At 48.4% G+C, this 10,778-nt stretch overlaps 1 protein-coding gene across 1 annotated transcript; it reads left to right on the top strand.

The window, feature by feature from the left end:
- The first annotated feature begins 4,881 nt into the window (after positions 1-4,881).
- LOC123430378 (formin-like protein 2) lies at positions 4,882-8,373 on the top strand. Its single transcript, XM_045114247.1, has 4 exons — positions 4,882-6,806; positions 6,893-7,083; positions 7,189-7,424; positions 7,518-8,373. The coding sequence occupies exons 1-4, from the start codon at positions 5,365-5,367 to the stop codon at positions 8,181-8,183; spliced, it is 2,535 nt and encodes an 844-aa protein (XP_044970182.1). The 5' UTR covers positions 4,882-5,364; the 3' UTR covers positions 8,184-8,373.
- Positions 8,374-10,778: the final 2,405 nt, after the last annotated feature.

Raw genomic sequence — 10,778 nt, 5'->3', positions numbered from 1 at the left:
CCCTTCCAAACCGAGTCCAACTAGGTTTGGAAGGAGGAGTCCTTCCCCCTTTTCCCACCTCCTCCTTTTTTTTTCTTTTCTCTTTGATTTTCTTCCTATGGCGCATAGGGCCTTCTTGGGCTGTCCCACCAGCCCACTAAGGGCTGGTGCGCCACCCCCAAGGCCTATGGGCTTCCCCGGGGTGGGTTGCTCCCCCCGGTGAACACCCGGAACCCATTCGTCATTCCCGGTACATTCCCGGTAACTCCGAAAACATCCGGTAATCAAATGAGGTCATCCTATATATCAGTCTTCGTTTCCGGACCATTCCGAAAACCCTCGTGACGTCCGTGATCTCATCCGGGACTCCGAACAACATTCGGTAACCAACCATATAACTCAAATACGCATAAAACAACGTCGAACCTTAAGTGTGCAGACCCTGTGGGTTCGAGAACTATGTAGACATGACCCGAGTGACTCCTCGGTCAATATCCAATAGCGGGACCTGGATGCCCATATTGGATCCTACATATTCTACGAAGATCTTATCGTTTGAACCTCAGTGCCAAGGATTCATATAATCCCGTATGTCATTCCCTTTATCCTTCGGTATGTTACTTGCCCGAGATTCGATCGTCAGTATCCGCATACCTATTTCAATCTCGTTTACCGGCAAGTCTCTTTACTCGTTTCGTAATACAAGATCCCGCAACTTACACTAAGTCACTTTGCTTGCAAGGCTTGTGTGTGATGTTGTATTACCGAGTGGGCCCCGAGATACCTCTCCGTCACACGGAGTGACAAATCCCAGTCTTGATCCATACTAACTCAACGAACACCTTCGGAGATACCTATAGAGCATCTTTATAGTCACCCAGTTACGTTGCGACGTTTGATACACACAAAGCATTCCTCCGGTGTCAGTGAGTTATATGATCTCATGGTCATAGGAATAAATACTTGACACGCAGAAAACAGTAGCAACAAAATGACACGATCAAAATGCTACGTCTATTAGTTTGTGTCTAGTCCATCACATGATTCTCCTAATGATGTGATCCCGTTATCAAGTGACAACACTTGCCTATGGTCAGGAAACCTTGACCATCTTTGATCAACGAGCTAGTCAACTAGAGGCTTACTAGGGACAGTGTTTTGTCTATGTATCCACACATGCACTGTGTTTCCAATCAATACAATTATAGCATGGATAATAAACAATTAGCATGAACAAAGAAATATAATAATAACTAATTATTATTGCCTCTAGGGCATATTTCCAACAGCTACTATGTGCTATTCGGAAATACTCCAAATATCTACTCTACTATACGAATCCGTTTCACTACTCATAGTTATACGGATTAGTGTGAAAGCTTGCATCGACGTAACCCTTTACGACGAACTTTTTAACCACCTCCATAATCGAGAAAAATTCCATAGTCCATCAGTCACTAAGGATAAATTTTGACCGCTACTAGTGATTCAATCATGGATCACTCTCTGTACCTCTCAACAGACTTTGAGTCAAGGCACACATCAGGTGCGGCTCCCGTCGCTGGCTTCTCGCCTCCTTCTCCTGCGCCTATAAAAGGGAGGTCGCTCCTCTCGAGAAAACGCATCAGAAGTTCCTCTCGCCACCGGTTCCTTTCTCTGTGTTGCTGCTACGTTCTTCCTCATCCCGTCTTGCGGCGTGCACCGTTCGTCGGGACAGTAGGCTTCCGAAACTCCGTCTCTTCGAGTCCTGTACGGGAGAAGGGCGATAAGGTTTTTGGGGAGCGCTCAGCGCGACTACTGGCTTCCATCACGGACACCGACGATTTCTTCCCGGACGACGATTACTTCCCCGACGTCGACGACCTCTCTGGTAACATGGCCAACGACAACGGCAACACCAATCCTGCTGCTGCAACTCAGTACATATTCAAGTTCTTCTCCTTTCAGTTTCTACCGTAAGTTTTTGTTATAATATCTCTTCTAGATATGTACCGTGTCTGCTCATCACTTCCTATGGTATCTTTTCTATATAGAACGGTTACGCATATGTTCTTCTCTAGATCATATGTGCACTTGTCTTCTGTCATTTCATCTCTATATTACATGCCTTCTTCCGTCTTAGTTATGATGGTTAGATTTATCCTAGCTTTTATTTTAATAAAATCCTTTGGTAAATTGCGCATATTTCCAACAAATTTCATGTCATGTCCTGTAGATTTTCATAGAAATTTAAAACACACAAATTTTACAACATAATTGTTTTAATGTTCTCATAAATTTGCAGAAAACAATCTCTTACAGCGAGAGAAGAGGAGAGATGAAGAGACATGTTGCATTCGACTTCTTTTTTGAAAACAAGATATCTTGACCCGAGTTACTTCCCCTCACAAGCTACTCGGTATTAGGGTTTCTCGTGTTGTCGTCTTCCTCCTACTCATCTTCCCCAGGTCGTTGCCCATGTCATCGTCCGGCCTGCGACAACGACATGCCTCTCCAATCACTTCCCGCTTTGGGAGCCTTGCCCCATCTCAGTGGGCCGTCATGGGCATGGACGATGGACATGGGTGGTTGTGTTATTAGAAGGATGAAGAAAAAAAATAGCAGGATCAGATAGTGCTCGGAGAGGCAAAGATATGTTGGTATGGACCATTATGGCCCGCCCAACCCGTGGGGAAACACAATCCAACTAGCCTGGCCCAATTCTTTTTTTTTTGCTCTCCTTCATGCCTGACTTGCCCCAACTTGCAACTATAGATCCAACTGTGGTGCTTGGGATCCTGGAGGCACAGCTAAAGCCGATAGACCTCGGGTATGGGGTCCCAAGCCGAAAATTAGCAATGGTGCACGGCAACCATGGTGCCCGTTTTCAAAAATCATTTTTTTCACAACATAAAAAAACTGAAACTTTTTATAAACACACACACATGTATGAAACTTTTTATAAACACACACACATGTATGTTATGTATCTGCAAAATTTCATACCATTTCACTTTCACAAGTGACATACAAAAAATGACAAATATGTATTTTTAAATGGGCTTCTTTTTATTGTTATTGGGTCAAAAAATGTTATTTTTGTACAGCTTACAAATTACATTTTTTCAAAACGAAATTTCACTGATTCGTAATGAATACATAGAAGTTTCCACATAATTATTTTTGATTTTTTTGAAAGTTTTAAATATGTTTTTTGGTTTTTTTTAAGAGCACCAAGGTGCCCGAGCACTACAACTTCACGTCCGTCCTAAGCTAGCTATATTGGCTTGATGATAAGAGGACAGCGAAGGGACATGATGTTTTATCCAGGTTGGTCCCTCTCGAAGAGGTAAAACCCTACATCCTATTTATATTGTATTGATTGTGGGTGGCATATAGAGTACAGATTAATCTACCTCAAGATCGTATGTGTGAATGCATCTACCTCTATGGCCTAAACCCCTCGGCTAATATAGACACGAGAGGCACACGGGGGACACCTAGGGTTACACCAAGGTCGGTTACATCCGAAGATAAACATGCCAAGGATTACATCGTGCCTTGGAGTGTGTGCCAAGCTTTCGAAAGATTCTATCCTGAGTACACCGTGGGGCCGAACAAACATAGACCACTAGGTTGAAAGTTTTTTTTTTGGGGGGGGGGGGGGGGGTCCTCGGCCATGCTTGGGTTCCGACGTGGTCAACATCCCCTTATCCAGGACACCATCACCTAGCTGGAGTCTCTTCTTCCTTGGCAGTCCAATTTAATGTTGCCATTCATGTTGCTGAGATTTATGTCGTTCGAAAGATCAACTTCCTTCGTGCCAGGGTAAGGGGGCACCTACCCCCCCCTTCGGCGATAGATAAATACTAACACGACGAGGTCCACCCTTCTCGAAGCAGACGATGGCCACTCCGCTTGTGTTCGTTGTCTCTTGCCATAGGAATTGCCTTAAATTGCCTTACCTCAACCTTTTGAAATGTTCCTGTTCGTGGGGGCAATGGTGGTGGCATGCGGTGTTCCTCTTCTCATCCTTTGTTTGCTTCTGTTGCATGTATTAGCGGTGCTGTAAGCATCATGTACCTGGTTTCGGTCCTATGAGGTGTTGTTTTTGTTTATTTATAAAGCGGGAGAAATCATATTTCAAATAAGAGCGTAAAACACGAAGTTTGAGCAAAATGTTTAGAGTCCTCCAAAATTGGAGTAAAAAAAAAAGAGATCCTTCAAGCCAATCCTTACAATCTAAAGGGCACTCTGAGAGGATTTTCCATAAACATCTATTTCTCTAAAATGTCAATGTTTTTTTTTTCAAATTCCAAACAGTTTCTAAGATTCTTAATCATGGAACTTTCCAGCTAGCAAATGTCCGAAGTGCTTAAATCTTCGGAAAAGCTAAAACTTTGACATCTGAATTTTAGACATGGCAAGTGTAACTTTTTCAATGTAATTATGTAGGTGCTAAATTTGCCATCCTCAACTAACATAACTTGACATGAAAAACGTTCGATTTGCCATCGCTAAAATATCTAAGGTTCACTGGATATTCAGGTCCTAGATCTTACCTGAACCGGATCCAGTCAGCCACATGCCCACGCTCCCTGCTTAATCTGCCAATATTGGGCAAAGCATGTCTTCAGATGAATCCGAAGCTATAGGCTGGCACTCCCGTATTCACCCTTTGAGGGCACTCAATTCCCAACCACATTCACGGGTCCACACACCCCTGCTAGATGCTACCAATCCAACAGCACCCAGGCTAGGGTACGGTGCCATACAGTTCGTTTTAAACACACCGCCTGGCAATAGGTACGTACCACTACCAAGCCCAATTCAAACGCCTGAGACCAGCGGCACTGAATCGATTTACAGGGGAGAATCATTGTCCGGCGCCCCAACCCAGATCGGATAATATTGTTGTCTGAGGCCTGATCGCCAAACAGCCTTGCGGTAAAAAACAAGTCTGCAGAGCGCACGCAGCGGGACTCGCAAAGGGACGGCCGAACGAAACCAACAGCAACGACGACGACAGGGTGGATGAAGCAATAGAAAATGATTTGAATTTCCGTGCCTAACTGTTTTACTATACGATTTGAACCTGACCACACATGTTAACCAGTTCAAACTTGAGTGCCATTGACGCCTATCTCAGCTGATTCTTCCGGCCAACGCAGACACGGGTGCATGGGCGCGGTGATGCAAAGCATATAGGCAGGTACACATGCAAACTATTGCACTGCACGTACCTGCAGTTGCTCAGAGGTTCCTTGCAGTGGCGTCGACGCCTACCTCGGCTCAAGCCCTGCCGGTGCGCGCGTACGTGCGTGCTCCATTCCGTGGATCGCACAGCCTTTTCACGGCTCTTCTACCAAATCAGAGAGGCACTTCCTCCTTCCTCCCCACCTTGAAATGGTTGATGCCTGCAAGGCTGCAATCATGTCCGATCTCGGTAGACGCCACCGCCTGCCGCGCCTCTTCTTCGTCGTGTCGTTCGCCGTGCTTCTCTTCTCGGTTGGCGTCAACGGGGACGAGAGGGGAGATCAAGCTGATGGTGGCGGCGGCGTTGGCGGCTTCAGATTGCTGCTTGGCATCGGTGCTCTGGGTCCGAGGCCATTGCGGAGGCAGCATCACGGCCATGCCGCCGCTCCCGCTCCGGCTCCGGCTCCGGTTCTCGCACCGGCACCGGCACCGGCCACGGGTCATCGTGCCCACTTGCCGTTGCTCCATAAGAACGCGCGCCTCCCGGACCCCGTCCCTGGGAAAGTCGGCCACAAGAGAAACGGCACAGCGCAGAGCCCGCGCGACGGGGGAGGTCGGCACGAGCACGATGGCAAGAAAAGCATGCAGCTCGTCGTTGTGGCCGCCGCCGCGGCGCTCTCCGGCGCGGTGGTGGTGCTCCTCGTCGTCCTTGTGGTGTTCCTGACGTGCAGGAAGTTTCAGAGGAGGCGCGGCGGGGCTGAGCAGAACGGCGCCACTAACAAGGTGAGCTTCGATCCTGGCCCGAACCTACTCTACCTGGACGCCGTCAAGCCGTACATCGAGGCCACGCACGACGGCGAAGAGGCGCCGGACACGGTCGTGGCCGGACCGAAAGATGACGAACCGAAGCGTGAGGAAGAGAAGGATGCCGGCGCTTGCTCCGAAGACGACGACACCGGGTCGGTCCATTCCTCGTGCTGCTTCAACTCCTCGCACTTCTCCTACTCCGAGCTCCGGGATGCCAAGTCCGGCCAGGCCGACGGCGTGTCGCCGTCACCCTCCGCGCGGTCGAGACGGCGGAGCTCTGCCCCTACGACGCCCGCGGATAAAATGAGGGTCGCGAGTCCTTATTCGCCGCAATGCCCGCGCACGCCCGGGAACCAGGAGCGAGCGTACCGCGCCCACTCCCCGAGCTCGTCGGAGTCAGCAGCGCGGATCTTCATGGATCATGAGCTCCGGCGAACCCGCGGTTCGTTAAGCTTTCCGGGAGTGCAGAGCAGCAGCACGCGCCAATCAAAGGAGACAAAAGCAGAGACAGGAACCGTGCGCTCGGACGCTGCAAGTGGCATGACGGTGCCGCCACCACCTCCTCCTCCACCGCCTCCACTGCTGCCGGCATGCGGTCCGGGTGTCGTACCACCGCCGCCGCCGCCGCCCCTACCACTGCTGATAGTAAAGGAGCAGAATTTTCGGAGAAGCAGTGGCCCGGGTCTACCGCCGCCGCCCGCGCCGCCAGGCATGCTGAGGCAGAGCGCGCCGCTCGGGAAGAACGGCGCGGCGCTGCCTAAGCTGAAGCCCCTGCACTGGGACAAGGTGCGCGCGGCGCCCAACCGCCGGATGGTGTGGGACAGAATCCGATCGAGCTCATTCGAGTAAGCCTGGATCAATCATTATTCAGTTTGGCTTCCCGTTTTCCTGCCAACTTTTGAGTCTTGACAACTGCTCTTTCGGTCTGCAGATTGGACGAGCAGATGATCGAGTCGCTGTTCCTGTACAACTCGAGGCTGTCGGCGAAGCACGAGGAGGCCCAGAGCCGGAGCCCCTCCCTCGGCAACCACGTCCTGGACCCCAAGAGGCTGCAGAACATCACCATCCTCATGAAGGCGGTGAACGCCACCGCCGAGCAAATCTACGCCGCGCTGCTGCACGGTAGACCCAACGGCTGCACGGCGCACGCACCAACACCTTCATATGGTGGTACCATCGCACGGGTGATCCTTGACTTGGGGTTCGATTTCTCGATTGTTGGTGCAGGGAGCGGCCTGTCGGTGCAACAACTGGAGGCCCTAATCAAGATGGCGCCGACCAAGGAGGAGGTGGAAAAGCTCTCCGGCTACGACGGCGACGTCGACAGCCTGGTCCCGGCGGAGAGGCTCCTCAAGGCGGTGCTCACGATACCCTGCGCCTTCGCACGAGTCGAGGCGATGCTGTACCGCGAGACCTTCGCCGACGAGGTCGGCCATATCAGGAAGTCGTTCGCAATGCTCGAGGTGAGCAGCGAGCAGAGCTCGACATGCCAATCCTGAACTGTCGCAACGCGCTACTAGTTCCCTGACATTTTGTTTCTCGGCGTCTGGTGACAGGACGCGTGCAGGGAGCTGATGTCGAGCAAGCTGTTCATGAAGCTGCTGGAGGCCGTGCTCAAGACAGGGAACCGGATGAACGTCGGGACGGCGCGGGGCGGCGCCATGGCGTTCAAGCTCGACACGCTGCTCAAGCTCGCCGACGTCAAGGGCGCCGACGGGAAGACCACGCTGCTGCACTTCGTGGTCCAGGAGATGACGCGGTCGCAGAAGTCGCCGACGCGCGCAGGCGCGGCCGAGGGGGCAGACATCGCCACCGGCCTGGGCGCCGAGCTCACCAACGTCAAGAAAACGGCGACCGTGGACCTGGACGTTCTCACCACCTCGGTCTCCAGCCTGTCGCAGGGCATCTCCCGGATCAAGGAGCTGGTAGGGAGCGGCCTCTCCGGCGACGACAGGAACGGCTGCTTCGTCGCCTTCATGGCGCCTTTCGTCAGCCACGCCGAGGAGGTGATCCGGGAGCTGGAGGACGGCGAGCGCCGGGTGCTGGGCCACGTCAGGGACATCACCGAGTACTACCACGGCGACGTGGGCAAGGACGAGGCGAGCCCGCTCAGGATCTTCGTCATCGTCAGGGACTTCCTCGGGATGCTGGAGCGGGTGTGCAAGGAGGTCAAGGGGGTCAGGAATTTCCATGCTTGGAATCCGGTTCCGAACAACGTATGATGCTTGGTTTTGGGTCGTTCTTGGCTAGGTTAGAACAGAAGAATCCATCATACATAGTCCACTGATTTTGGTTTGGTAGACTAGATTGTTGAAGATTGGGATGTATAGTTGATGAGTTGATCACTCACTGGGACGAGACAACATGATGTTTGGACTGGCGCTGTTTGAAACAAACAAGTTGGCGTGTGTATGTTCCCTTGTTTATTATTCCTTTTTTGTCTCCTTGCCCATATCTCTTTCTGCAGAATTTGAAAATTTGAATCCGTTAGTGTCACCTGCAGATCTTCAGAGTCCCACGTGCAGAGCCATGTTTATTTTCTCTGCCGCTATGTCTGCCTCGTGCTCTTTCAGAACCGGCAGGGTAGTCCGCATTTTTTTTCCTGATATATACGGACCGGCAGTTAACTGGTGGATATAAAATGAGTGGTGTGCGACACCTGACGAACGTTATGGCTCTAGGCCCTGACGAACGTTGAGCAGTAGGCATTTTTTTTCTTTCTTTAGAAACTGCATCATTTATTAAAGAATAAAGTTCAAATATTCATAGAGACACATATAATATCGGGCAATACAGGGTGCAACAAATGGCGTCATAAAGGAAGAGAAGGGGTTGCCTTAGCTCTAAATATTGGAGAAGCGATGAACCCTTTGGTCTCGGGCCGTTGTATACATAACTCTCTTAATCTATCTAACATACTCCCTCAATCTAAACCTATGAAGCCTTGTCTAGGTTTAGATAGTAAATTCACTCAACCTCCTCGTGATAAGTGGTTTGGTGAAGCCATTAGGAAGTTGATCTCATGTAGAAATAAACCTGATATGAAGTAGTTTGTGAGCCACTCTTTCTCTGACAAAATGGAAATCAACCTCTATATATTTTGTTCGTTCATGGAAAACATGATTTGTTGAAAGGTTGGTTACACCAATGTTGTCATATCATAACCTTGCCGCTTGTGGAACCTTTATTCCTAGTTCGTAAAGGATAGTCTTGATCGACATGACTTCAGCAGCTGCATTTGCTAGAGCTTTATATTCTGCTTCACAAAAGAAGATAAGGGGCTGCCTTAGCTGTAAATATTGGAGAAGCGTTGAACCCTTTGGTCTCGGGCCATTGTATACATAACTCTCTTAATCTATCTAACATACTCCCTCAATCTAAACCTATGAAGCCTTGTCTAGGTTTAGATAGTACTTCAATTCACTCAACCTCCTCGTGATAAGTGGTTTGGTGAAGCCATTAGGAAGTTGATCTCATGTAGAAATAAACCTGATATGAAGTAGTTTGCGAGCCACTCTTTCTCTGACAAAATAGAAATCAACCTCTATATATTTTGTTCGTGCATGGAAAACATGATTTGTTGAAAGGTTGGTTACACCAATGTTGTCATACCATAACCTTGCCGCTTGTGGAACCTTTATTCCTAGTTCGTAAAGGATAGTCTCGATCGACATGACTTCAGCAGTTGCATTTGCTAGAGCTTTATATTCTCCTTCAGTGCTAGACCTAGAGACTGTAGCATGTTTTCCTACACTCCATGATATAAGATTTGATCCTAGAAATACAGCAAATCCACCTGTAGATCTTCTACCATCAGCACACTCTGCCCAATCTGCATCAGAATAGGCACTCACCAACATGGATGGTGACTTATTAATCTTAATTCCAAGTCCCATTGTAAACTTGAGAAACCTCACAATTCTTTTAGTTGTTCTCCATTGAATTGTACTAGCAACATGCAAATAGTGACACACCTTGTTAACAGAATATGAAATATCTCGACAAGTTCAAGTCAAGTACTATAATGCACCAACAACATTTTTGTAATTTCTTGCATCTTCTGGACCAAGTACATATCCACCTTCAACTCAGAGTTTTTCTGAAGTTGAGAGTAGTGTACATACAGGTTTATAGTGTTCCAGTCCCATCCTTTTGATGATATCAATAGTATAATTTTCCTGTGTCAAAAGTATTCCATTCTTCACCCATTGTAATTCAATACCAAGAAAATAATAAAGAATGCCCAAGTCCTTCAATGCAAAATCTATATGAAGATCCTGAAGCAAACATGTAGTAGCATCTCGACAGGAACTAGCACCAATTATATCATCAACATAAACAAGAACAAAAGTTGTTGTGTTGCCTGTGTTACAAAAGAATAGTGAGGCATCTGCCTTTGAAGGAGTAAAGACAAATTGTCGTAACTTTGTGCTCAACCTTGAGTACCAGGCTCTAGGGCCCTGTTTTAAACCATAAAAAGCTTTATCTAATTTGCAAACATAATGTGGCGTGCTTTTGTTTTCATACCCTCGTGGTTGTTGCATGAACATTCCTTCCTCAAGAATACCATGAAGAAGCGCGTTCGGAACATCTAGCTGTTGTAGACTCCAACCTTTAGAAATAGCAATAGATAGTACAGGTCTGATAGTAGCTACTTTAACAACATGGCTGAAAGTTTCCTCATAATAAATTCCCAATCTTTGTTTGAATCCTTTTGCAACTAGCCTAGCCTTGTATCTATCTATGCTTCATCTACCTTTCTTTTAATTTTATAAACCCACTTACAATCAATCACATTTTTTCCTTTTCCTCGTGGG

This window comes from Hordeum vulgare, chromosome 2H (genome assembly GCF_904849725.1).
Source record: "Hordeum vulgare subsp. vulgare chromosome 2H, MorexV3_pseudomolecules_assembly, whole genome shotgun sequence".
Lineage (NCBI taxonomy): Eukaryota > Viridiplantae > Streptophyta > Magnoliopsida > Poales > Poaceae > Hordeum > Hordeum vulgare.
Note: the sequence above shows the minus strand (reverse complement) of the source record. Positions and strands in the feature narration are given on the sequence as shown.

Excerpts from the sequence above, each read along its gene's own strand:
- LOC123430378 (XM_045114247.1), top strand. The coding sequence starts at position 5,365 with ATGGTTGATGCCTGCAAGGCTGCAATCATGTCCGATCTCGGTAGACGC. Across the intron at positions 7,084-7,188 it reads CTACGCCGCGCTGCTGCACG|GGAGCGGCCTGTCGGTGCAA; the intron begins GTAGACCCAACG and ends TTGTTGGTGCAG. Across the intron at positions 7,425-7,517 it reads AGTCGTTCGCAATGCTCGAG|GACGCGTGCAGGGAGCTGAT; the intron begins GTGAGCAGCGAG and ends GTCTGGTGACAG.